The sequence below is a fragment of the Suillus subalutaceus genome (assembly GCF_016647625.1).
Source record: "Suillus subalutaceus strain FC151 chromosome Unknown DFJ58scaffold_144, whole genome shotgun sequence".
In the NCBI taxonomy this organism is placed as follows: domain Eukaryota; kingdom Fungi; phylum Basidiomycota; class Agaricomycetes; order Boletales; family Suillaceae; genus Suillus; species Suillus subalutaceus.
In genome coordinates, this window is record NW_024540393.1 from 53,647 (window position 1) to 79,880 (window position 26,234).

The following is a 26,234-nucleotide window of genomic DNA, read 5'->3' on the forward strand; positions in this document are numbered from 1 at the left end:
GTTCCTCCGACATTCAGAAAAATATGGATGCCAACTCGAGGTTGAAAGTTGAATACATTTTTTTTACATACTATGATACTAAGACAGCCTTTAAAGCTTCCTAACGGCACAGCCACTGGCACCTGACACAATACTACGGAAGATCAAAGCACAAGCAAGACCAGAGCAACGAAAATTCACGTACATCACTAACACCTACGGCCTAACTTCATCTCTATATTTAACGCAGTACGTGGACTGAACAAAATCTGTCGTGAATAATATTGATCATTTATCGCGATCACCGAACACAAGAATGATCGATGGCTCCTTGGTTCTTTCAAGTTCCAGGACGATAAGCTTTCCACGATGTCATTTTCAGAGAGCCCATCGAACAGGAAGAGGTAGTGTCGGAGAGGCCGGACTGATGCATCAAGCTTATCTACACCAAGCTCGACCACAAGCCGTTCCTGGTCTGTCGGATATTGGCGTTGCGCAGCGGCGACTAACTTCGGAATATCGTCGCCCCCTTGGCACGACATCTGTCTGTCTTCTAGGGCAGTTAACAGACGGAGACTACGCTTCACGTAGTGCGGTGACGATGAGCCTGGATAAATTGTGAGTGGACATAATGTCTCTGAACATCGGAAAGACTTGCCGACAGCTGCCTTGAGAAATTTACAGCTCAACCTATGGTGACTATATGTAACATGGTCAGACCGCCGCCCGCATAACCGTTACACCAAAAGGTGAAATACTGAAAGCTTAGCTTTCAGCATCAGCGACAGTATATGTACTGATTATGGGAACTCAGGTAAGCCGGCGTGCTTACACTATACCAGGAATCACGCTGGCATCGCTTTGAGCAATACCGCACAACTTGACATCCCGCGCATTGCCTGAGTTGAGTGTCTTCCGTAGTGCCACTACGACACTGTTTTAAGAGATAAGTTGAATGGTCAACAAGAACGAAACAACGAAGTCTGTGACTGACTTTCAGGAACCAGCCCTTTTCATTGAATAATTGCCGCTTTATCATTTCCTCCTTGGACCTGAGACTGACGTATGATCGTATCGTCCGCTCCATCGCGGACCAATCCTTCCAGAGGTTTTCGTCTTGTCTCGCGATTGGACCCACATGTTTGCAGGTGTAGGTCAAGATTTTGTCGTGAACAAGATAGTGGTACAATATCTCGAAAAAGTCCGCGCTGATATTATGAAGATTCGCTTCCATCTTCACGGGTCCAAAGGGAGCCATATGGACCGCTGTTTCAAGGGCGTGTGAGCGGAGAGCTTCATGGAACACTGAGACAGGGTCATCGGCACGTTCAAGGAGAAAGAAGAGGTACTGGAAACTCCAGGCGAGAGCTTGCTCCGTGCTCCCTTTACCAGGGATAAGAGGCTGGAGAATACGGAGAGCCGAGAAAATATGTCTGATGGAGTGTCGGACGACGAATCCTTCCCGTATCGCAGCACTGTGCATGCTCGTTCCCATGATAAAATCTAACACAGGTCGAAAACATCGTCACGACTTGAATCAGCTCCATCCGGACGGCCTCGGAGGTTATATCAGGGTCCTTGATCACTGATGGTATGGTCTTGACATACTTCAGAGCTGCAGAAGTGAAGGGGCCAATGCTACCCGACACTTCCAGTAGTGTAGTCACAAAGGATTCGTTGTGTATGCATTCTCCAACCAAGAAGGTGGTGACAAGTCGAAGAGAAGGTGATGCGACCGAGGTCACGCAATGGCACTTGAATGCTCAACAGATCTTCATCTTTTGTTTCAATGGCTAACACCCATAACTCTGCGATCGGGCGGCAAAGGGTCGGCGTGGTAGCAGTTGAGTTCCCGTCAAGGTCGCGGCCAGCGATTAAGCCATGAAACAGAATGCTGGCAACGAGCTTGATGACAGGCGTCCGGTCGACGGGTCTATAACTGGCCCCGTACATGATGAACTGGTTATGAAAGAAAAGGAGCCAGGGAACCATACAGTTCCAGGCGGAAAGAAGGCATCGTTTTTCCGAATGAACATCGATATTGCCCAAAGTTGTGACAATCCCAGCAAGGGACCAGCGGGCGAGCTCGATATCGGTGGTAGCGGCTGGAGTTGACTCTACAGGAACGCGATCTGGGTTGAGGTGTACGTAAAACACTGGCTGCAGTATCCGTAACTCAGATTCAGGGCAATCTGCAATTCGATCACAGAGCTGCTGAAAGTCTGTGACTAAACGATCTAACACTCCCTGGGCCAGTGTCTGAGCAATATACCGGTAAGCGGCGATAACGAATCAAAGATCGATCGCAAAACACTCACAAGTACATCCTGGGGCAGTTGTGATAAAAGTGTCTCTGCTGAGATCATCCTCACTTAAAACGGGTGATCACTGTAGTGCGCACTGTCAAGCTTCAAAAGTCGTGGTCTAGTTTTCCGTAGGAAATAGAAGGAACTTGAAGATAGTCGTTTCTTGTTCAAACCACAGCGCGCTTATCATGATATCGATATGGCCTGGATCTTATCAAGCTTCATCCTGAGAAACTTTTGAAGTCGAGTCGTGAGAAGTTCAATTACTTGTAAGATGAATTATGTGACTCAATGTCTTTCAAGCTTGGAGGTGACCGTCGATGACACCATAAGCTTCTCGTAACTGAAGCGTCGAGCGCAAACTGCAACATTAGACAAGTAAGTAACTATAAGTGTATTGTGCGTGCAGTGCAGGTGTGCGTGGGGGTAAACGGAGCGAAATCATGGTCAATGAACATAGCAACGATGAATAATCACTACGTGCTATGACTGCGCCATCCCCGTCCGGGGATGAATGGTCTGAAGGGCCCCGTCGTGCGGGCAATGATGTAGTTCTGGACTACGCAAATGATACGATGATGTTCCAATCATGATACCCAGGATGATGCAATTAGAAGTCCCGTCGAGTACGGGAAAGTCGTTAACCCTCTGGCAGTGGATGTGGGTAGGAGGTAGTGGTATGAAGTCGCTTGACGTGTAGGACAGCTGCGTCCGTTGAGGTAGGAGAGTAGCATGGAATACTAAATATGCAGTTGCAAGAGGCGAAAGCATCATGCACCCTACGGCGTGGGCTGCTGCGTCGGCATATCTCTTGCCTGACCTTGACTGTCCTACAAGAAGCGCATGAGTTCATATTACTCTTCCATATGAAAATCACGATCATGGGAGCCTCATAGGCCCACAATCAAGAAATCGAGATTAGCCAAATCAGAGGCTCACCATCCTTGCCCTTTTAACGGGTCTTGGACGAACTCCATTCGACCCCGCACGGACTCCAGTCACACCTATAGACATGTTCGTGCCGTTCACACTAAGGGTTGGATGGTAGAGCGGGGGCCATCCTCGAGTTCACGCTTCTTGCCTCGCATGCCGCCGAGGGTGGACGTATCTGTCCGCTGGGACGCGGCACTGCTCGACACAGCTGATCGCGGTGCAGCGCTTGTCGGTGTAGTTATGCGAGTTGATGCTGTAGGGGGCGGTATCGATACAGCAGGAACATGAGGCTTTGAATGAATGGGTTGCACTTGTGATGCTACAGGCGGTTGTTGTGCGGATGGCTGATTTGGATTTGATGGTGCCACTTGTGGCGGGGGGTGCGCACCGGGTGCGCCGGGTATGCCTCCCGGCGCAAGACCTTGAGCTTGAGCACGTGCGAGTTTTCTGGACTCTTTCTGCGAGCAGTAAATACATGGTATTCTAGATGTCAAAGCTTATGGAAATGAGAAAGCCACACGTACCCGTTTTCTCCTGTCTTCCTTTGCCTGTGCAGACTCCACGACCAAAGCACCCGTATTCCACTAGTGCAGTATCATCAAAATACAAGTATGATGTAAAGAAGGGAGAGCGTACCCCTTTCAGACCTTCCGCGCTGACGGTGAACGCTTCCCTCTGCGTCCGTTCATCGAACTCAACGATTGGTATGCGTTGCTTTGGTGGTACCTGCATCATCGTAGTAAGGTAGTCGTCCTTCTTCATCGAGTGCTTCCCAGGGACACTCTTTATGAGGAATCGGTAAGAATTCTTTTTCATTTTGTCATTACTGTCTGGAAGGGCGGCCGGTGTAAGTGGTGGTATAGAAGCGTGCGACAGTGGCGTCTGGGAGGGAATGGATGGGCGGACATGCTTATCATAAGCAGAATGAAGATTAAAGCGACCAAGAATGTCCTGCGTGCTTGTAAGGGATGTTCGTGGAGGGGGATGTGCTGTAATTTGTGAGATTAGTCGGGTGTGAAAAGTAGTAATCAAATGCTATGAGAATGAAAACAACTAGTGACGCCCGTACCAGCTGGTGATGGTAGAAACACGAGGTTAGTGTCTTGAGTGATCGTTGAGGGGCCTGCCACGGCATTCTGATGACTATTTAAGTCGTCCTCGACGTCCATGTCGAGTAGTGAGGAGAACGAGCGGAGATCAGAATCACACTCTGAAAGCGCGTAAATCTTAGGCTGCCTAAGTTATCCGAGGCAACACAAAAGATCAAAAAAGCAGCGTGCTCGCGGATGTCGCGGTAATTACCGACGATGAGCAAAGGCTGTTGGTCGCCGTCGTCGTCGATGGCAGGGACAAGGGGATCCAACAAGTTTGACACCGCAAGAGAATATGAATCGGCAAAGATTAGTCAGCCACACGTGGTTTGTTTGCGGGAAGGTTGACTAACTTTTGAATCGATTGAGTATCACCTTAGGCAGCAACGCCTATACAAGACTTAGTAGAATTCTTGTGGGGCTTGTGGAAGTACTGTGACCTTTTTGGACTGTTGACCGTGGCACTGGTAAGCCTTTATGCTGCTTATTCTTGCGCACATGATACACATACATGGATACTGACTTTTGCACTGGAATCTTAATGATGACCGAGCCAAACGATATACAGAAACATTAGGAGTACTTGGTTAAAGGCTAAAGATACATGCTTGGCACCGCACACGAACTGTCACGAAAAACTCGGTGGACGCGAGATGGGAGGGAGGCATGCAGTACGATGCAATGCACCGCATGGTCTCCATGATGTTGGGCGCAAGAACATCCGATGGCAAAGTGTATTTCTGATGTGACACTAGTACAGTGTTTGCTATAAGTGCTCAATATTATCGGTAACTTATCAAGCTTGCAGTTGGGGATAATGCCACTACAATATTCTAATGGAAGGTCCGGGAGGATCTGTTCGTCAGAGGAACTCGACGCACGACCTTGAGCGCAGATGATGGTGCAGACAAACAGGGACGAAACGCCATCAACCGATGAGCACCATTCCACCAAAGCGCTTGAGCCAGGCGTCCAGCCTCTCGGTTTCAAAATATTCAAAATCCCAATCCTCCTCTGCTAAAGCATCTGCTTCACCCTTCCACACGTATGCGAATGCATCCAACTTGCTTCCATCGACCATATCCACTACAACCGGAGTTCGTTCATACGAACTACCTTCGTAGTTGTCTAATTTCTTCCACTCTGAGAGGCTGGCGGGAAAGATTACATATCCATTAACAGTGCAGTTGTCATTGCCACGGATGAGCGCGGGATAATCACGGCGATAGACGCGGCGCCTTTCGAAGCCTGTTATTGTCCCAGGTTTACGCTGAGAGAGGACGTCTCCCGCTTTTGACGAGTCGCCTTTTATTGCCCAGGCCAGGAGAGGGGTGGCCATTAACGTCCCATAGACAAATATTGGCGCAACGGGGCTGTTGGTCGAAGTAGTAGCGTCCATTATCTTGTGCAGAGTGATAAAAGTCTAGCGATTTCCCCTTCCACCGTAAGAAAATATGTTACGAGTGCGGCTAGTAATGCAATATCAATACTAAGTCCACCTGGTATGCCACGAGTAAAATCACCTGGGATAGCGAAAAGGACAAGTACTTTGGATAGTCGATAATGCGTCCAGCCCCTTAAGTAGGCTGGTAGTGACAGTCACGCATGATGACCTCATTCTAGTGCAGTGTGTTTCACAGGGGTTAATTAGCCAAAATAGGCGATTCCCACACGGCTCAATTCAAGCTCAGTTCGCGGCCTCCGTCCGCCCAGCTGAGCTCACCTTTAACGTTCGGTAGACATCCGGCATCCGTCAACACCTACAAATACCAATAATGCGCACTCCGTTCCGTTGGAAAGTTAGAAATCACTGACTGTTCAGTGAGAGACAACATGGGTATATGGACCTGGATTCGGAGGTCAGGCCCAATTTAATTTGCTACACGGCTTTCTTCCAATACTTACCACACGAAACTTCAGTAGGTTGCAGGAACCTCAATATGGAGAGACAGAGGCTCGTTCAAGCCAGGCCGAATTCACTGTGCGTGGTGCATGTTGCGAGGAGCCCTTTGTATAACTTATGTTCAACAGTTCAAAGCAGTCGCTATAGGCCTGCTAATAGGCTGCTTGCTGTGCTTTACGAACTTGTACTTTGGATTGCAGACAGGATGGATTAGCATGTGAGTTTCACCAAGTAATCGACAAGACAAAATAACTGATGCTTTAGTCACGAAGGATGTCACTTCAATCCGCCCTGATTGGTTTCTTGCTGTCCAAGATGCTCCCCACTCCCCTTTCTCCGCAGGAAATCATCGTAGTGCAGACCACTGCAGTTGCTACCGGCACGGTTGGTCATATTCTCATCTTCTTCATAACCGGCTTATCGCTTCCTTCATAGATGCCACTAGCAGCGGGGTTTGTTGGAATTTTACCTGCGCTAGGTCTACTCGAGGAGGAAAAGGATGGGAGCCCACCAATTCGTCTTTCTTGGCTTGCTGCCATAGGATGGTCATGCTCAGTCGCATTTTTCGGAGTATTCTTGTCACCTCCCATTAGAAAGCAAGTTGTGCGTAACGTAACTCCTCTTCATCGAAGGCCAGACTGACGCTGAAAAGATCATCAAAGAGCAACTGGCGTTTCCATCTGGCACGGCGACTGCTCAGCTAATTTCCGTCCTACATCGAATGCCCCCTCCAGATACTACGTTGCGACACCGTTCCGGCTATAGGGCAATTGATACAGAAGATTCGACACATCCAACCGCAGCCACGGACGTACCTGAGAATCATCAGGAAGCTGCCGCAGAACACGACTTTGATGAAAGAGAGGCTGTTCAGCGAGAAGGCTGGGAAGATTTGCTAATGAGCTTCCTTGCTTCCGGGGCAATGACTGTATGCAGTGCCCCCATTACTTTCACTGGCTATATTCAGCTCATGTCCATCTTCAAAGCTTGCCGCATATTTTTTCCCGATTGTCTTCGCGATTCCGCTATTCGGGAAGTACCTAGCCAGAGAATGGCTTTGGTCTTTTACTCCTAGTTTGTCGTATGTCGGTCAAGGTGCGTGTGGCTTCGTCCCGTTAAGAGTTTACTCAGACCTCATGAAGGCATTATCATGGGTTTCCCAACCACCTTGAGTATGAATTTGGTAAGTCTGATTCTCCACATATGTAGCCGCCGTTTATCATTTACGTCAGGGCATGCTTGTGGGTTGGGGTATCTTATCACCCCTGTCGAAGCACTCTGGGTGGGCTCCTGGTCCAGTGGGCGACATGTCTACAGGCGCGCGCGGCTGGATCCTCTGGATATCTCTGGCCATCATGTGTGCCGACTCCCTCATTTCTCTCCTTCCTGTTGTCTATGAGTACTGTATCAAACTAGTAGCTTGGTACAGACCAACAAAGCCTGGCGACGATGCAGAAACGCATGAAGATCTTGAAGTAGAAACCGCTGACCGACTTGTCCCAACGGAGTGGGTCATTTACGGTCTTATAGGCAGTATATGTGTTGGGACAATTTTGGTTTGGATCGTCTTCGGAAATGAGGGTATCAAACCATGGGCAACCCTGATCGGTTTCATGATGGGTGGATTACTCAGCATCCTGGGGTACGTTTTTCGACCCGATGGTATATCTCTGACTGATCACTCCACTAGGGTGCGGGCACTGGGAGAGACTGATTTGAATCCTGTAAGCGGACTGGGGAAGATCTCGCAACTTCTCTTTGCTTGGATACAACCCGGCAATGTGGTTGCAAATATCATTGCCGGAGGTGTTGCAGAAGCTGGCGCTCAACAGTATGGTTTCTCCTTGACTATACTAAACATGCGCTGAAGAATAAATCCAGAGCTGGAGACCTTATGCAGGACCTCAAGACTGGTCATCTGATACGTGCTTCCCCGAGAGCCCAATTCTATGGTCAACTTATCGGATCATCATTGTCAATCATTGTTTCAGCAACTGCTTATACCCTGTACCAACGAGCATATACGATACCCGGACCTTCTTTTCCTGCGCCGACTGCGTACGTCTGGCTCAGCCTGGCTCGCCTCCTCCGTGAGATTTCATTGTTGCTAGTTGGTTCGGACCGCTGATGTATTGCTTACTTTTGACAGGTGACGGGCAACTTCCTCAAAATAGCGCCTCCTATATGGTGCTGTTTGCGATAATCTTCGGAGTCATCGCAGGTGTCAAAGTTATGGCTGCACAACACAACCACCCCTATACAAAGTGGATCCCTTCCGGGATTGCATTCGCCATTGGATTTCTGAACACGCCTTCTTTTTCTTTGGCACGTTTGATCGGCGGGATCATCGAATATATGTATCACAAGCGCGTTGCAAAATCTGGAGGCGCGGATATTAGGTTAATTGTGATTGCAAGTGGTTTTGTGTTGGGCGAAGGAGTGATCAGCGTGATTTCGTTGGTGCTGAAGACATATGGAGTGGGCGTGGCAAGTTGTTGGGGCTTGTTCTGGGGGCATCTGCGCTGGCTGCCCTGCATAGGATTTCGATGTGGCGTGAATGGGCGCACGGGCAGGCAGCCGCTTTTCTGTAGCTTTCGTATTACTTTACGCTTGACATGCATTGTTTTCCGGATCTAATATTATTCCACTTCTGTGCACCAAAAAAGTATGCAACATAATACGAGTACTACGACATCTCGCCCAATCACACTAGGTATACACAGAATTAGCAGATACGCGCTCCTGGAAAGCAATCATAATCATGCCAGTTCCTGCACATGGGAGCCTAGTGTGGAATTCTCGAACGCAAATGATCAGGCGTACAATTCGTCCTTGACTCGTCACAAGAAAATGATGAATTGTAGTCCTAATATCGAGTATCCTTTAAATATATAGATATCCATACATTTCCAAGATTGCGTCAGTGTACAGTTCTTACGGTGGCATTAGACTACAATTACACGTCATAGCGGCGCACCCGGAGGGGCACACTACATCCGGCCTCAGTACTCCCAACCACACTCGGTCTTGGTAAGAAAGCCCAAACTCTCGACGATCTTCACCCCAGGGCCATCTGCCATCTCAAACACGAAGTTTTGCACAAGAACAAACAGCACAGCCTAGGACGAGATGAAACCCAGTCAAAACGAATTGAGACCTATGCATCTTGCGCAGCTGCTTACCTTGAACTCTGCCAACGCAAACAGCCTCCCCGGGCACGTCCGCGCACCATTACCGAAGGTCATCAGATGACGATAGTCACGCAGTGTTTCTCCAGCTCCTTCGTCCTCTTTGAGCCACCGGGAAGGCTTGAACGCCTTTGCGTCACGCCCCCACATACTAACCTGAGCAATTGAGTGCGGCGAGCGGGATCAAGATCTCCGTCCCCTTCGGAATGCATACATTGTCGGTAGAGTTACCAGCAGCCGTGTGCATGGGCTCGCTGAGTGGGATCACTTCTTCTTGCGTAGCCTGTCATGGTTAGTTCGAATAGTTTGTATTGATTTTTTTCGGACACAGACTGCTCGTAGTATTTCTATAACTGATGGGTGGAGGCGAAGAACTTCATTCACTACAGCGTTCAAGTAGGGAAGCTTATTCATGAGGTCGTCATACGAGGGGGTTGACCCGAACTCTAGACACTCGTTACGAAGCTTCGTTTGGCATGTCTGGATTCCGCGCAAGTTCTATAAAAGCCCACTGTGGAAATTAGAAACGCAGTTGGAGCAATGAACGGTTCGAAACTTACTGTAATGCTGACTGATAAAATGAAGGAATGGTGAGTGTGCGGTTCTTTTTCTAAAGGGATGCACGTTACCTGCCGTGGTCTCAAAGCTGCCGAAAAGTAGCATCCGCGCCTAGCGGAGACGGAGATCAGTGTCTTATCGTTAGAGTTCAATGATTCGCATACCTGAGCTAGTACCTCTTGTGGGGTCAGCCCCGCGCCCTCACCAGATTCTTCCGCTTTCACTACAAAACAATTGTAGCATTCGCAATTTTGAAACGAACGACAAACGCACAGAGCAGCCCCATACATGATTTGTCCCCCTGGTCAGCGCCACCGGTCTCTTTTTCCTTGCGCGTTCGCAATAGCATCTCCTCGCATATTTTGCCAATGATCAGGTTGAACTTCTGGGCGAACTGTGTGCGAGGTAATGGTAGCTTCATGATGGAAGGAAAACTTTGTGCGAGCATAACCAATTTGTGGGAAATGCCGGTAGATGAACTAAGCGCATTACAGGACGTGCGCGGCGTCGCAGTCATTTCCATCGAGTGCGCCGAAATCATGGGACAGAATGGCTATGCCTGCACTGTCGAGTCTACACGGTGGGTATTGGATGAGACAGCAGCCTGGTGGAGAAGAAGGGATATACATACGAGATGTGATTCATCCTACACATAGTACACAATATATGTCTGAGTGCGCAGGCAGGAATCTTTTTGGGAGAAAACAAATACCATTGTTGAACATCAATTACAGCGCAATCAGTTCCGCTGTTTGATCCTATCTCAGCGTCCCAAGCGATCACTGCCTGTGACCTATTACGAGTGCAGCGATGGGCTAGCGATGAGTGACTCACCTTGTGAGCGACATCTTGGAAAATAGAAGTCAAGCTGCGAACCGCAGCTGCGCCAAAGGCAGGGTTGATGGTCTTGCGCTGCCTGATAAATGAGAGAGAATGACATGGTCCACGCGGATTTAGTTCGGCACGACTTGAAGGTCACAATTCGTACCTTTTGTGACTTTCACCATCGGCCCACATCACTCCTCTTCCCAACTGTCAGTCGCAGAAGCGAGTTATTGTCTTGTAGTTGTAGAAGAAGGCAAAAGGACATACTGCCATCTCAATGGAGATCTTGCTGAACGGTGTTTGGTTATAGAACCATGTGTCTCTCGCAAAGAAATGAGAGATTGCTTTTGGGTCCCATAGTATGACCTGGACTGTCCCAAGACGTGCGGAACCTTGTACACCGGTCCGTACTCTTTAGCCCAATGGTCGTATAATTCAGTGGTGGCAGTGGAATCTAGTACTGTCTTGGCGAAGCCATACACCCAACTTGGACTCTGAGGTCCTCGTATGCGTGTCGTTCGTTGTCTTTGGCGATACACTTGCAGAAGATAGAGGGATGCCAGTATCAGAACTAAGACGCATGTCGTTGGCTGGGGCCCTGGGCAGAGGTCCTTGAAGGCAAGCCAGATGCCCCTGCCGCAGTACTTGTTTTGCGACAAACTCATGGTTGCGAACGAGGATCATCATTGTTCAGTACTGCTTAAATACTGCGAGCAGAGCACAGGAAATTGAGATCCCCGAGGGTCATGCCGGCCTTGTCAGTCCATCATGATAGTGCCATATTGATAAATCTAAAGAGGACTAGTATCAGCCTCGAATTGAGATAAATCATTCATTTTAATCACTCACTGTCCAATCTGAAGTACTGATCAGTGATATATGACGTCCTTTGAGGTGAAATCTCACTCCAGAGTGATAAGTGCCTATAATTACCCTTCCGAAAACTTCGGCTCCCAAAAGCTCTGGAAAACAAGGTACGAACATAATGTCAAGACCTCGAAAACCTCGTCAGGTGCAAATTTGCCTCTGACTTACCGAACAGCGGTAGTGCAGACTCGAGAATTACCGCCTGCGTCAGCAGAAACCTTGCTTAACCTAAAAGTTGTCGACTAATTATGGGGGGTGAAAGAACCTTGAAGCAAGTAAACACAGCGGGGGTCTCGACATTTTACCACAATGTACATATTCAAAATTACATAATTGCTGGACAAGTGCGCAATGAATTTGATTGGGCCCCGCGCACTGGGATTACATAAGTCACTCCGCCCCACACAACAGTTCTCCTGTCTTTCTTCTCCAACTTTATCTCTTATAATTCATAATGGCCGCCATCCACGAGTGTTTCGCATCAATCTTCTTAATCTTTTTTATCATCTTACCATATGGGATTGTTGTACTCCCATCCACCCTACACCTACAAACATATGGACACCAGCTGATGTTCGGCTTGGCAGCCCTTATAGTCACCCTTTTGATAGGTAATTTGTATTACCTGGCTTCCTCAGCCTCGATCGTAAATCCCTATCTCATCTGTATGACACGAGTACTCACGAAAAACCCGTCGCACAGGGTATACTGGATCATATACATCCCTCGCTAGCGCTTCACATGACACCATCAAGCTCTGGGCTTTCGAGTCCCGCCAGCTCCTCGCTTCCTTTGATGTTCAGATTATTAGTAATAGACTTACCCTCTCACCCGACTCACGCCAACGAGCTTACACAACAAGCCCCAAAAATGACTCGGACTACAAGATCTGCGTCTGCGACACTCCACCCGACGTCCTTGCTCAGGCCCGCGTACACATTCCTTTCAAACATCCACTGTTCGTATGCTAACATTCCCTTACAGACTATGGCGGCGCCATTGCAGTGATTGCACGCAAAAAGTTTACCCTTAATGATCTACTAAGGGTGCGCATCTCATTCTTTTACTCATTACACCACTCAGCCATCGCTATCATTGCAGTCTGATGCAACTCTTCGTCCTCCTGCTAGACATCGCAGACCACCGATATCTGCCATACCTCAGCAACCCTCTTTCCTTCTCCTCAGTAAATTTCTTCGCTTCTCTCCTCGCACAAACACATTACGACCTGGTCGGGATCAACCTCGTGATCCCTTAGATGTATGTCTCTTTCTCATGTTTCTTTCGTAGTTGACTCGACGATGGCACTCCAGGTCCCTGCTACATTTGCCCTACCGTCCTCTCTCTCGGGGCGGGCCGTCCCTCGGCTTGATCATGTCAGTCTCAATTTTGTTAAACTCACAATACATAATTAAGTGCGTATCCAGTTCGAAATAAGTTCTCCACCTTCCCCCTCAAACTGAGTAGCGCGGTTCTTACGCCAGCATCTTTCCTCCCTCGCTCCAAAACGCAGCTTCGGGCCACCAGTCGTTGAAGTCCTTCTTTTCCTGCACCGACTGCGTACGTCTGGCTCAGCCTGGCTCGCCTCCTCTGTGAGATTTCATTGCTGCTAGTTGGTTTTCACTGCTAATGTATCGCTTACTTTTGATAGGTGACGGGCAACTTCCTCAAAATAGCGCCTCCTATATGATGCTGTTTGCGATAATCTTCGGAGTCATCGCAGGTATCAAAATTATGGCTGCACAACACAACCGCCCTTATACAATTAAGTGGATCCCTTCCGGGATTGCATTCGCCATTGGATTTCTGAACACGCCTTCTTTTTCTTTGGCACGTTTGATCGGCGGGATCATCGAATATATGTATCACAAGCGCGTTGCAAAATCTGGAGGCGCAGATATCAGGTTAATCGTGGTTGCAAGTGGCTTTGTGTTGGGCGACGGAGTTATCAGCGTGATTTCGTTGGTGCTGAAAACATATGAAGTGGGCGTGGCAAGTTGTTGGGGCTGTTCTGGGGGCGTCTGCGCTGGCTGCCCTGCATAGGATTCCGATGTGGCGCGAATGGGCGCACGGGCTGGCAGCCGCTTTTCTGTAGCTTTCACATTACTTTAAGCCTTGACATGCATTATTTTTCGGACTTAATATTATTCACTTGGGTGCACCAAAAAATGTATGCAATATCATTTTCTTGCTCCATGCAGAATGGCTGATACGCGCCAATCACATTGAGTATACAGAGAATTAGCAGTATCATACGTGCTCTTGGAAAGCAATCGAACTTATCGAGGTCATACCAATTCCTGCATGGGAGCCTAGCGTGGAATTCTCGAACGCAAATGAACAGGCGTGGTCCCAGTACAATTCGTCCTTGACTCGTTCCAAGCAAATGATACTAATTTGTAGTCCTAACATCGAGTATCCAAAAATATACAGATATCCAAACATTTCCAAGATTGCGTTAGGATACAGCTCTTACGCTGACGATACATTACCCCAGACTACAATCACACCTCATAGCGGCGCACCCGGAGGGGCACACTACATCCAGCCTCAGTACTCCCAACCACACTCGGTCTTGGTAAAAACCCCAAACTCTCCACGATTTTCACCCCAGGGCCATCTGCCATCTCAAACACGAAGTTTTGCACAAGGACAAACAGCACAGCCTAGGACGAGACTGAAGCCCGGTCAAAACGAATTGGAACCAATGCTCTTGCGCAGCTGCTTACCTTAAACTCTGCCAACGCAAACAGCCTTCCCGGGCACATCCGCGCACCATTGCCGAAGGTCATCAGATGACGATAGTCATGCAGTGTTTCTCTAGTCTCATGTGTGCCTTCGTCCTCTTTGAGCCAGCGGGAAGGTTTGAACGCCTTTGCGTCAGGTCCCCACATACTAACTGAGCAATTGAGTGCAGCGAGCGGGATCAAGACCTCCGTCCCCTTCGGAATGCATACATTGTCGGTAAAGTTACCAGCAGCCGTGCGCATGGGCTTGCTAAGCGGGATCACGTCTTCTTGCGTAGCCTGTCATGGTTAGTTCGAGTAGTTTGTATGTATTGAATTTTGTCGGATACGAACCAATCGTGGGATTTCTGTAACTGGTGCGTGGAGGCGAAGAACTTCGTTCATTATAGCGTTTAAGTAGGGAAGCTTATTCGTGAGGTCGTCATATGAGGGAGTTGACCCGAACTCTAGACACTCGTCACGAAGCTTCGTTTGGATGTCTGGATTCCGCGCAAGTTCTATAAAAGCCCACTGTGGAATTTAGAAATGCAGTTGGAGCAATGAATGGTTCAAAACTTACTGTAATGCTGACTGATAAAATGAAGGAATGGTGAGTATGCGGTTCTTTTTCTAAAGGAATGCACATTACCTGCCGTGGTCTCAAACCCGCCGAGAAGTAGAACCCGTGCCTAGCGGAGACGGAGATCAGTGTCGTATCGTTCGGGAGAGTTCAATGATTCGCATACCTGGGCTAGCGCCTCTTGTGAAGTCAGTCCCGCACCCTCACCAGATTCTTCCGCTTTCACTATAAAACAATTGTAGCGTTCGCAATTTTGAAAAGGAAGGACAAACTCACAGAGAAGGCCCAAACATGATTTATCCCCCTGGTCAGCGCCACCAGTCTCTTTTTCCTTGCGCGTCTGCAATAGCATCTCCTGGCATATTTTACCAATGGTCAGGTTCAGCTTCTGGGCGAACTGTTTGCGAGGCATTGGTAGCTTCAAGATGGAAGGAAAACCTTGTGCGAGCATAACCAATTTATGGGAAACGTAGGCAGCCGAACTAAACGCATTCAGGACTTGCGCGACGTCTGAGTCATTTCCATCGAGTGCGCCAAAATCATGGGACAGAATGCCTATACCTGCACTGTCGAGTCTACGTGGTGGGTGTTAGGTGAGACAGCAGCCTGGTGGCGAGGAAGGCATTACACGTACGTGATGTTATTCATCCTACACAATATATGTCTGAGTGCGCAGGCAGGAATCTTTTTGGGAGAAAACAAATACCATTGTTGAACATCAATCACAGCACAGTCAGATCCACTGTTTGATCCTATCTCAGCGTCCCAAGCGATCACTACCTGTGACCTATTACGAGTGCAGTGACGGGCAAGCGATGAGTGACTCACCTTGTGAGCGACATTGTGGAAAATAGAAGTCAAGCTGCGAACAGCAGCTGCGCTAAAGGCAGGGTTGATGGTCTTGCGCTGCCTAATAAATGAGAGAGAATGACATGGTCCACTCAGCACGACTTGAAGGCCATAATTCCTACCTTTTGTGACTTTCACCATCGGCCCACATTACTCCTCTTCCCATCTGTCAGCCGTAGAAGCAAGTTATTATCTTGCAGCCGTAGAAGGAGGCAAAGGACATACTATCAACTGAATTGAGATCCTATTGAACGGAGTTTGGTTATAGAACCATGTGTCTCTCGCAAAGAAATGAGAGATTGCTTTTGGGTCCCATAGTATGACCCTGGACTGTCCCAAGACGTGCGGAACCTTGTACACCGGTCCGTACTCGTTAGCCCAATGTTCGTATAGTTCAGTGGTAGCGGTGGAATCTATCACTGTCTTGGCGAAGCCGTACACCCAGCTTGGACTCTGAGGTCCTTGTATGCGTGTCGTTCGTTGTCTTTGGCGATACACTCGCAGAAGAAAGAGGGATGCCAGTATCAGAACTAAGACGCATGTCGTTGGGCCTGGCAGGGGCCCTGCGAGGCAGAGGTCCTTGAAGGCAAGCCAAATGCCCCTGCTGCAGTACTTGTTTTGCGACAAACCCATGATTGCGAACGAGGATCATCATTGTTCAGTACTGCTTAAATACTGCGAGCAGAGCACAGGAAATTGAGATCCCCGAGGGTCATGCCGGCCTCGTCAGTCCATAGTGCCATATTGATAAATCTAAAGAGGACTAGTATCAGCCTCGAATTGAGATGAATCATTCATTTTAATCACCCACCAGTATCCAAACTGATACATCCTTTGAGGTGAATCACAAAAAGACTCCAGCTGTTACCCTTCCGAAATACTTCGGCCCAAAGCTCCCGAAAACAAAGTACGTGCAGCCTAAGGGTAACGCAAGAACGTAATGACAAGACCTCGAAAACCTAGTCAGCTGCAAATTTGCCTCTGACTTACCCGAGTAGTAGCAACAGTGGCTGCAAAGTTGACTAGTGGTGGTGGTGCAAACTAAAAAATAACGCGCGCTGGGGCCGCATGGTATGTTACTAGCCAAGTATAGATTAAATGAGGGATTACATACATGTGTCGGATTGTCAGTATGGTGGGTAGAAGAATGGGAATGTGGAGCAAAGGTATTAATGAAGTGGCGAGAATGGGTGCCGAAGTGGGAGGAATGTTGGGAGAATATCGTGTGGAAGACGAGGCAAGCGGCACTTCGTAGGATGGTCCTGCATGCAATGAAGTAATGACAGAATTGGAAGGAGTAATATCAAGTTCGCCCACCATTAGTGCAGCTGCCTTGCTTCAGATTGTGCGCTTGCTGAGTGGATGCCCCATGGAGCTGAGCAACTTAATCTAGTCAACGAGTACGGTTTCTGATTCCGGCGAAAGGAGCTGCTACTCGAGATGAGCCTTGTGGTACGACTGACTCTTGTCAAGATACCATCGATGAAGGGTGTCATATGAGACTTTGTGCTTTGTTGCAACAGCACGAATGTTAGGAGAAGAACGCAGACATGGCGTTATCCAATCACCGAATGGCTCGTTTGAATTGAGTGCACTGGTTGCCGACGAGGAGACGCCTCACTGCTACCCAGAATCTAGCTATGACAAGCTCACCGAAATCCCGCGCTAAGCCCGCTGCTGTCACAGTGTCACGACGAAAGATCTTCGGGAGTCACTTTCTGTCTATCGTGCAAAGGGCCAGAAGCGAAAGTCGATGCACGGCCAATGGTCATATGATCGAGGATCTTGGTGAGTCGAGGATAATCGGGTATTCTTGGGTACGTCATCCGAAGAATGATAAACGAATTTCATTGGCTGACTATGGTGCTACGCCGTGACGTTAGCAACGAGACTCGTGGTGATGAGTACAAAGTGTCAATGAAAAGGACTCAAGATACACAAATTATATCGCAACATTAAGCTGAAGCGAACAAAGTTGTTTAAAGTTGTTCGAAGGAACCAAGTAAGGTCCGACTAATAACGGGGTACTCCTAGAGATACGGCATTGTGAGGTAGGCTGAGGCGGACCGGCGAGAAGACTGACGGCCTCAAGGTTATAATCTTACCCTTTTTATGTAATCTTGTGATGACGCAACACCTCGTGTAGTGGGCTAAAGTGTACTATCATCCTATGTAATGCATGTACTATAGTTATTGCTGCACTAAGGCTAATTAAGCACTCCGTCATTTTCTGATGGCCTTACAGTGTTCGCCTGAGGCCCTGAGCGTCCGAGCTCTCCGAGTTCAAATGCGCACCATCACCAAAGTGGTAAGTTCCACTGAGTAACACGCTTAAGCTAAGCGTTAATTTCAGCGGTTTTACTGATGCGATAACAAGGTGCTTAACCTTACACGAGCAGAAAATACCTTACCGAGCGGTGCTGAAGGTCTTGACCTCTGCTGTAAGTGAAGTAACGCACCGTGACGCACCTTGTTTCCGGGAGCTTTGAGGGTGCCGAAGTACTTCGGAAGGGTAACAGGGCCCACCTACAACTCCACTGGGGCTCGAATAACAACATCGATATCGTGATTGCGATCATTTCCGATATCTAGTACAGTCGTTGTTCGGGTGTGGTGAGTCAGAATATGATAACTCCCCGACCTCATGAAGTGCTGATAACGAATAGATTTGAGTGCCAGGATTTGGTTGCGAGCGAGTGTCAATGGTCAGTATATATGGCTATTGGAACGACCGCTTTTGTCGATACCTTTATTGCATCATCACTATGCTATCTCATTGCCACTTCTCGTACCGGATTCTTTGGGTAAGGAGCGCTTTGCTCGCTGTCGTAATCTGATATAGTAAGGCGAACCATATGACATAGTACCGATTCCTTCATAGCGAAGCTTGTGGATTATCCCGTTAGCACTGGCTGTCTCACAAGGTATTCTTTCTTTCAACCCTTCCCATACATTGACCCAATATGTCTGCAGTGAGGTTCTTTATCTTGCGATATCCATATTCGAGGTCTCATAGACTCATATGGCCACCTACAGTTGGCAGTGATACCGAAGAACTTCATCTTTCTCAGTATTGAACTCCCAGTAACGAAATGTATGACCAACGGCGAGCGCATTATCCCCATATCGTGCTGACTAGCTGTACCGTTTCAGGTATAGGCTAACTCGTTCATCGCACTTCTGAACGCAAGATACTACGTGCAGGCCAACGCTGACAGCATCGATTCTCCTGAATTCCATATCCGCCACAGCATCTACTGCTCAAATGTAGATTATTTAGAATTTCGCGTCCTCCAAGGCGTCGAGCCGCGCATTAATGCGTTGAAGGACGAGAGGCTTCGGATATCACGAAAAGACATGTCACAGTGCCCTGACGATGAAATGTTGCATGTCACTCGACCCATCCAGGCTGACATGGTTGGTAGTTGCATTATAGTTGATGAAAAGAGGGCTAATGATACATTTCTGAAGGGAGGTCCTTGCACTGTTTCTCGCGGTCTGTATTGCTATAAAGCACTTCGGTGAACTACGACAACACTCAACAAGAGGTATTATTGGGGACTGTTTCACCGTGTTAATGAAAACTCACGTGAGTTACTTTGGGAGGTGAGCTCATAATGTGAATGTGGTTCTCTTGTTCCACTGAAGTTTTGCATGTGCTAGTTTTTTGGCTATCTCTTACCTCCAGACCGGTTTCTTCTCTTCAATGCTCTCAGCGGTATGTCAGGCTGTCACTGACCTCTACATGCGACCATGATTCATCATTCCTATAGGATACATATTCCCTGGAAGCTTGGATTTATATTGGTCTCGGTCAGATGTTCCAGTTCGCGCAGTAGCAACACAAAGGTTGGTTTTGAATTTGGGAGATGTATTGCCAGATGATGCTGTTGAGGAGACTGTTTATGATCTGGCTCAGATTGACGGTCGTGGCGCAAATTACTCATGGAATTGCTAGGCGGTGCAGTGTGTAGGAGTATGGGTAGCCGGTCGAATGCAAAACGAGATACCTGATCACTTGGCTCTTATCGGATCATCAATAGTATCAATCATTGTTTCAGCAACTGCCTATACCCTGTACCAATGACTCACGAGCATATACGATACCTGGACCTTCTTTTTCTGCACCGACTGCGTACGTCTGGCTCAGCCTCCTCGTCTCCTCCGTGAGATTTCATCGTTGCTAGCTGATTTGTGCCGCTGATGTATTTCTTTTCACAGGTGACTCCTATATGGTGCTGTCTGCGAGAATCTTCGGAGTCATCGCAGGTGTCAAAGTCATGGCTGCACAACACAACCACCCTTATACAAAGTGGATCCCTTCCGGGATTGTATTCGCCATTGGATTTCTGAACACGCCTTCTTTTTCTTTGGCACGTTTGATCGGCGGGATCATCGAATATATGTATCACAAGTGTGTTGCAAAATCTGGAGGCACGGATATAAGGTTAATTGTGATTGCAAGTGGTTTTGTGTTGGGCGAAGGAGTGACCAGCGTGATTTCGTTGGTGCTGAAGACATGGAGTGGGCGTGGCAAGTTGTTGGGGCTGTTCTGGGGGCATCTGCGCTGGCTGCCCTGCATAGGATTTCGACGAGGCGCGAATGGACGCACGGGCAGGCAGTTACTTTTCTGTAGCTGTCGTATTACTTTGAGCCTTGACATGCATTGTTTTCCGAACTTAATATTATTCCACCTCCGAGTCGGTGCACCAAAAAATGTATGCAACATCATTTTCTTGCTCCATGCATAATGGCCGATACGCGCCAATCACATTGAGTATACAGAGAATCAGCAGCATCATACTTGCTCTCGGAAAGCAATCGAACTTATCGAAGTCATACCAGTTCCTGCATGGGAGCCTAGCGTGGAATTCTCGAACGCAAATGAACAGGCGTGGTCCCAGTACAATTCGTCCTTGACTCGTCCCAAGAAAATGATAATTTGTAGTCCTAACATCGAGTATCCAAAACAATACAGATATCCAAACATTTCAAAGATTGCGTTAGGATACAGTTCTTACGCTGGCGATACATTACCCCAGACTACAATCACACCTCATAGCGGCGCACCCGGAGGGGCACCCTAAATCCAGTCTCAGTACTCCCAACCACACTCGGTCTTGGTAAGAAGCCCAAACTCTCCACGATCTTCACCCCAGGGCCATCTGCCATCTCAAACACAAAGTTTTGCACAAGGACAAACAGCACAGCCTGGGACGAGATGAAACCCAATCAAAACGCATTGAGACTAATGCACTTGCGCAGCTGCTTACCTTGAACTCTGCCAACGCAAACAGCCTCCCCGGACACGTCCGCGCACCATTACCGAAGGTCATCAGATGACGATAGTCACGCAGTGTTTCTCCAGCTCCTTCGTCCTCTTTGAGCCACCGGGAAGGCTTGAACGCCTTTGCGTCACGCCCCCACATACTAACCGAGCAATTGAGTGCGGCGAGCGGGATCAAGACCTCCGTCCCCTTCGGAATGCATACATTGTCGGTAGAGTTACCAGCAGCCGTGCGCATGGGCTCGCTGAGTGGGATCACTTCTTCTTGCGTAGCCTGTCATGGTTAGTTCGAGTAGTTTGTATTGATTTTTGTCGGATACGCACCACTCGTAGTATTTCTGTAATTGATGGGTGGAGGCGAAGAACTTCATTCACTACAGCGTTCAAGTAGGGAAGCTTATTCATGAGATCGTCATATGAGGGGGTTGACCCGAACTCTAGACACTCGTCACGAAGCTTCGTTTGCATGTCTGGATTCCGCGCAAGTTCTATGAAAGCCCACTGTGGAAATTAGAAACGCAGTAGGAGCAATGAACGGTTCGAAACTTACTGTAATGCTGACTGATAAAATGAAGGAATGGTGAGTGTTGCGGTTCTTTTTCTAAATGAATGCACGTTACCTGCCGTGGTCTCAAACCCGCCGACGAGTAGAATCTGCGCCTGGCGGAGACGGAGATCAGTGTCGTATCGTTAGAGTTCAATGATTTGCATACCTGAGCTACTACCTCTTGTGGAGTCAGCCCCGCGCCCTCACCAGATTCTTCCGCTTTCACTACAAAACAATTGTAGCATTCGCAATTTTGAAACGAACGACAAACGCACAGAGCAGCCCCATACATGATTTGTCCCCCTGGTCAGCGCCACCAGTTTCTTTTTCCTTGCGCGTCCGCAATAGCATCTCCTCGCATATTTTGCCAAAGATCAGGTTGAACTTCTGGGCGAACTGTGTGCGAGGTAATGGTAGCTTCAAGATGGAAGGAAAACTTTGTGCGAGGATGACCAATTTGTGGGAAACGTCGGTAGATGAACTAAGCGCATTCAGGACGTGCGCGGCCTCGCAGTAATTTCCATTGAGTGCGCCGAAATCATGGGACAGAATGGCTATGCCTGCACTGTCGAGTCTACATGGTGGGTATTGGGTGAGACAGCAGCCTGGTGGACAAGAAGGGATATACATACGAGATGAGATTCATCCTACACATAGTACACAATATATGTCTGAGTGCGCAGGCAGGAAACTTTTTGGGAGAAAACAAATACCATTGTTGAACATCAATTACAGCGCAATCAGTTCCACTGTTTGATCCTACTATCTCAGCGTCCCAAGCGATCACTGCCTGTGACCTATTACGAGTGCAGCGATGGGCTAGCGATGAGTGACTCACCTTGTAAGCGACATCTTGGAAAATAGAAGTCAAGCTGCGAACAGCAGCTGCGCCAAAGGCAGGGTTGATGGTCTTGCGTTGCCTGATAAATGAGAGAGAATGACATGGTCCACGCGGATTTAGTTCGGTACGACTTGAAGGTCACAATTCGTACCTTTTGTGACTTTCGCCATCGGCCCACATTACTCCTCTTCCCAGCTGTCAGCCGCAGAAGCGAGTTATTATCTTGTAGCTGCAGAAGAAGGCAAAAGGACATACTGCCATCTCAATGGAGATCTTGCTGAACGGTGTTTGGTTATAGAACCATGTGTCTCTCGCAAAGAAATGAGAGGTTGCTTTTGGGTCCCATAGTATGACTCTGGACTGTCCCAAGACGTGCGGAACCTTGTACACTGGTCCGTACACTTTAGCCCACTGTTCGTATAGTTCAGTGGTAGCAGTGGAATTTAGTGCTGTCTTGGCGAAGCCATACACCCAACTTGGACTCTGAGGTCCTCGTATGCGTGTCGTTCGTTGTCTTTGGCGATACACTCGCAGAAGATAGAAGGATGTCAGTATCAGAACTGAGACGCATGTCGTCACGGTTGAGCCTGGCAGGGGCCCTGCGAGGCAGAGGTCTTTGAAGGCAAGCCATATGTCCCTGCCGCAATACTTGTTTTGCGACAAACCCATGGTTACGAACGAGGATCATCATCGTTGAGTAACTGCTCAAATACTACGAGCAGAGGAAACCGAGATCCCCGAGGGTCATGCCGGCCTCATCAGTCCATAGTGCCATATCGATACATCTAAAGAGGACTGGTATAAGCCTAAAATTGGGATATATCATCCGTACCCACCATCCAAACTAATTTATCCTTTGAGGTGAAATCACAATCCATAGTGATGAATGCCTATAATTACCCTTCCGAAATACTTCGGCTCCCAGAAGCTCTGGAACACAAGGTACGAACATAATGTTAAGACCTCGAAAACCTTGTCAGCTGCAAATTTGCCTCTGACCTGTCACCTTACCGAACAGCGGTAGTGCAGACTCGAGAATTACCGCCTGCGTCTCTCTTTTTTCCTTGCTTGACCTAAAAGTTGTCGACTAATTATGGGGGGTGAAAGAAACCTTGTGAAGCAAGGTAACAAGCCAAGTCGACGAGAGAAGAGGTCGATAGCAACTTCTTCAAAGACAAATTGAATGCACACAAGATAACGCACACGAAAATAATCTACTGCACGAGTTCAGGGCGGATGCAGATGCCTATCACCCTGTCCCCATCGAGACGCGTCATTCATCTCGCTTTCATCTCGCGTTCAAGTTTGCTCCCTGTTTTTCTTTACTGCTGCGGCGACCTAGACGCGCTGTTAGTTACTGTATGCTGAGATAACGTGTTATTCGACGATAAGAACGTGGATGATTCTCAACTAACCCTTAAGTGAAGTGACTATCATATTTAGTACCCCATTCAATTTTTTCCAACAGCGACTTAGCCTCATCGACGTCGCAGCGCCGCCATGTCACTCAAAATTCAGTGGCACAACCCACAGGCAATGGACACTGGTGCCATGATTCCCAACGTCAAAGGAACCGAGTAAGATCCGACTGATGAGTGGTAACAGGGTAGAAGTTTGAATGCCATGTGTCAATTGCGAGCAAGCTTGGTGGCTGTCTAACAAGGTATTCTTCCTTTCAGCCCATCCCATACCTTGACCAATATGCCTGCAGTGCCATATGTCGCTGCGACAGTCATCATTGCAGTGAGGTTCTTTATCTCGCAATATCCACATTCGAGGTCTCATATGGATACCTACAGTTGGCAGTGATGCCGAAGAACCTCATCTTTCTCAGTATTGAACTCCTAGTAACGAAATGTATGACCAACGGCGAATGCATTCTCCCCAGATCACGCTGGCTAGCTGCAAGTATACGTGAACTTGTTCATCGCACTTCTGAACGCAAGACACTACGTGCAGGCCAACGTTAACTTGACGATGTCGATTCTTCTGAATTCCGTATCCCCCACGGCGTCTACTGCCCCAAGCTACGCATCACCAACGCGTCGAAGGACGAGAAGCATTAGGTATCGCGAAGAAACGTGACCAAGTGTCCTGACGATGAAGTATTGTGTGTCACTCAGCCTATCCAGGCTGCCATGGTTGGTAATTGCATTATAGTTGATGAAAGAGGGCTAGTGGCACACTTTATTCACCGTGGTTGACGGTAGAGACGATCGAGATGAATTCTTTCCTGTTGGCGTGATGAAATAAGCTCGCAAATAACTTACGAGTTCGCAGCAAATTATCGCCCACTATCCACCATGTTTAAGGAAGTGCTGCAAGTTGCTGACTCTCGGTCCGAGACTTGTTGTAGCTTTCGTATTTCTTTGCGACGCATGAAATGCATTATTTTCCGGACCTAATTCCTCTGGAATCTACTTCGGTACAAAATCAATGCAACATCATGACACTTTGAACATGTTTTTTTTTGCTTCATGCAGAATGTCCGACACGCGCTAATCAGATTGAGTACACACAGAGCTGGCAAATGACACATGTACGCGCTCCTGGAAAGCAATTGAAGCTATGCCGGTTCCCGTATAAGGCTCAGCCTGGAGCCTAGCGCGAACGCTAAGGATCAGGCGCGGTCCCAGCACAAACATCTGCACGACCAAGAAAATCCGACGAACACCGAGATAAATCTGAGTTGCCATGGATAATCCGTGCTGTAGAAACAATGAGCCATGGTCCCATGCATAGGTCAGTGACGGGTCGGCATACCACTGAGAGTGTTGGAGACAAGTAACCGAGGGTGAAGCAAGAAACAACAACAAAACTGGCATGTGCAGAACTTCAGTGGAAAACAGAACCACATTCATATTATGAGCTCACCCCGTGAAATAAGCCACATGCGTTTGAAGTAACACCGTGAAGCAGTCCCCGATAATCCCTCCTGCTGAATGTCGTCGCAGTTCACGAAAGTGTTTTACAGCAATCCAGACTGCTATACCCAATGCGAGAACCTCCCATACAGTGGTGAGAGCCCAAATGACAGACCATAGTAGGGCATCTCCCTCAACGTCAATATAGCACAGAGAGATGCCTGAGGAAATGAGTATCTCTGTTACCCGTCAATGTAATGAAATCTTTCAACGATAATTAAGCTCACCCCCCGAAATATACTTCGTTGTTATCGCGGCAATCACTCCATCGGCGATGTTGACAGCCAGAAAGGCGACGGCAAGAAATATCAGTACTTTTCCTGATCGCTGATACATGGCATGTAACCGAGTAATCATGATGACTTGCATGATTTTTCAGTCAAATCGGGGCATTGCAGCTGCGTAACTCACCGCCTAGTATTGCAGTGATGATCCCATGCATCCAATTTAATGTGACCAACATAATACGACCTGACAATTCCAATTAGCGACCAGCGTCGAAGGTTCACACATTTCAAATAAACTCACAGCTGTTATAGTCATTATTTGAACCAACAAGCCAGTCAACAATCTGACTTACTTCTACATGGGAGTGCAGTTGATTGAATGGGAACGGAGACATCGATACAGAATACTCACTGCATTTATCGCTGAAATTGACGGAACAGATACTATATGCCGCTGGTCAGGAGAAACAGACCGAGCGCGTATGAGAACACACACCCAGTATACTGATACTTATTGTGAGATATGTCTGATTAGCACGTCAATTGCTTGGCCTTCCAAACTTACACAGCAAAGATTATTCCAACATAGCGCACCTAAAAAAA

At 48.0% G+C, this 26,234-nt stretch overlaps 10 protein-coding genes across 10 annotated transcripts; 3 read left to right on the forward strand and 7 right to left on the reverse strand.

Annotated features, from left to right (window-relative positions):
- Positions 1-594: 594 nt before the first annotated feature.
- Positions 595-1,957, reverse strand: DFJ58DRAFT_105323 (uncharacterized protein). Its single transcript, XM_041378636.1, has 2 exons — positions 974-1,957; positions 595-913 (listed from the first exon to the last, which is right to left on the reverse strand). Exons 1-2 carry the CDS (start codon positions 1,472-1,474, stop codon positions 758-760), a joined length of 657 nt encoding a protein of 218 aa, XP_041238654.1. The 5' UTR covers positions 1,475-1,957; the 3' UTR covers positions 595-757.
- Positions 1,618-2,583, reverse strand: DFJ58DRAFT_859427 (uncharacterized protein; the record flags this gene model as incomplete). The annotated part of the gene is made up of 2 exons (XM_041393995.1): positions 2,298-2,583; positions 1,618-2,238 (listed from the first exon to the last, which is right to left on the reverse strand). The coding sequence occupies exons 1-2, from the start codon at positions 2,343-2,345 to the stop codon at positions 1,618-1,620; spliced, it is 669 nt and encodes a 222-aa protein (XP_041238655.1). The 5' UTR covers positions 2,346-2,583.
- A 727-nt stretch (positions 2,584-3,310) lies between these two features.
- DFJ58DRAFT_845662 (uncharacterized protein) lies at positions 3,311-4,387 on the reverse strand (the record flags this gene model as incomplete). The annotated part of the gene is made up of 4 exons (XM_041393180.1): positions 3,311-3,676; positions 3,743-3,802; positions 3,855-4,207; positions 4,288-4,387. 4 exons carry the CDS (start codon positions 4,385-4,387, stop codon positions 3,311-3,313), a joined length of 879 nt encoding a protein of 292 aa, XP_041238656.1.
- An 850-nt stretch (positions 4,388-5,237) lies between these two features.
- Positions 5,238-5,708, reverse strand: DFJ58DRAFT_667708 (AIG2-like family-domain-containing protein; the record flags this gene model as incomplete). Its single annotated transcript, XM_041382640.1, has 1 exon — positions 5,238-5,708. The coding sequence occupies one exon, from the start codon at positions 5,706-5,708 to the stop codon at positions 5,238-5,240; it is 471 nt and encodes a 156-aa protein (XP_041238657.1).
- Positions 5,709-6,052: 344 nt separating this feature from the next.
- Positions 6,053-8,803, forward strand: DFJ58DRAFT_908030 (OPT oligopeptide transporter protein-domain-containing protein; the record flags this gene model as incomplete). Its single annotated transcript, XM_041395087.1, has 13 exons — positions 6,053-6,168; positions 6,230-6,290; positions 6,341-6,429; positions 6,485-6,596; positions 6,648-6,815; positions 6,865-7,140; positions 7,199-7,307; positions 7,355-7,395; positions 7,445-7,854; positions 7,903-8,043; positions 8,094-8,302; positions 8,362-8,716; positions 8,752-8,803. The coding sequence occupies exons 1-13, from the start codon at positions 6,143-6,145 to the stop codon at positions 8,801-8,803; spliced, it is 2,049 nt and encodes a 682-aa protein (XP_041238658.1). The 5' UTR covers positions 6,053-6,142.
- Positions 8,804-9,164: 361 nt separating this feature from the next.
- On the reverse strand, positions 9,165-10,985 carry DFJ58DRAFT_812019 (cytochrome P450). Its single transcript, XM_041391526.1, has 11 exons — positions 10,947-10,985; positions 10,793-10,874; positions 10,671-10,744; positions 10,232-10,437; positions 10,123-10,181; positions 10,025-10,069; positions 9,734-9,880; positions 9,615-9,683; positions 9,395-9,556; positions 9,266-9,331; positions 9,165-9,213 (listed from the first exon to the last, which is right to left on the reverse strand). The coding sequence occupies exons 1-11, from the start codon at positions 10,973-10,975 to the stop codon at positions 9,169-9,171; spliced, it is 984 nt and encodes a 327-aa protein (XP_041238659.1). The 5' UTR covers positions 10,976-10,985; the 3' UTR covers positions 9,165-9,168.
- Positions 10,986-12,520: 1,535 nt separating this feature from the next.
- On the forward strand, positions 12,521-13,745 carry DFJ58DRAFT_748988 (uncharacterized protein; the record flags this gene model as incomplete). The annotated part of the gene is made up of 7 exons (XM_041387622.1): positions 12,521-12,608; positions 12,635-12,696; positions 12,752-12,910; positions 12,964-13,026; positions 13,135-13,210; positions 13,302-13,603; positions 13,635-13,745. The coding sequence occupies 7 exons, from the start codon at positions 12,521-12,523 to the stop codon at positions 13,743-13,745; spliced, it is 861 nt and encodes a 286-aa protein (XP_041238660.1).
- A 409-nt stretch (positions 13,746-14,154) lies between these two features.
- Positions 14,155-16,438, reverse strand: DFJ58DRAFT_916945 (cytochrome P450; the record flags this gene model as incomplete). The annotated part of the gene is made up of 12 exons (XM_041395503.1): positions 14,155-14,316; positions 14,380-14,676; positions 14,731-14,907; positions 14,957-14,967; positions 15,026-15,065; positions 15,123-15,181; positions 15,233-15,531; positions 15,591-15,605; positions 15,663-15,736; positions 15,785-15,866; positions 15,928-15,971; positions 16,031-16,438. 12 exons carry the CDS (start codon positions 16,436-16,438, stop codon positions 14,155-14,157), a joined length of 1,668 nt encoding a protein of 555 aa, XP_041238661.1.
- Positions 16,439-19,893: 3,455 nt separating this feature from the next.
- On the forward strand, positions 19,894-20,205 carry DFJ58DRAFT_645225 (uncharacterized protein; the record flags this gene model as incomplete). Its single annotated transcript, XM_041381419.1, has 2 exons — positions 19,894-19,962; positions 19,993-20,205. Coding segments are annotated over 2 exons (282 nt in total), but the record flags the coding sequence as incomplete, so codon positions are not given.
- Positions 20,206-20,854: 649 nt separating this feature from the next.
- Positions 20,855-23,149, reverse strand: DFJ58DRAFT_916948 (cytochrome P450; the record flags this gene model as incomplete). The annotated part of the gene is made up of 12 exons (XM_041395504.1): positions 20,855-21,016; positions 21,079-21,366; positions 21,417-21,593; positions 21,643-21,653; positions 21,713-21,752; positions 21,806-21,864; positions 21,915-22,213; positions 22,272-22,286; positions 22,353-22,429; positions 22,478-22,559; positions 22,632-22,675; positions 22,736-23,149. The coding sequence occupies 12 exons, from the start codon at positions 23,147-23,149 to the stop codon at positions 20,855-20,857; spliced, it is 1,668 nt and encodes a 555-aa protein (XP_041238663.1).
- Positions 23,150-26,234: the final 3,085 nt, after the last annotated feature.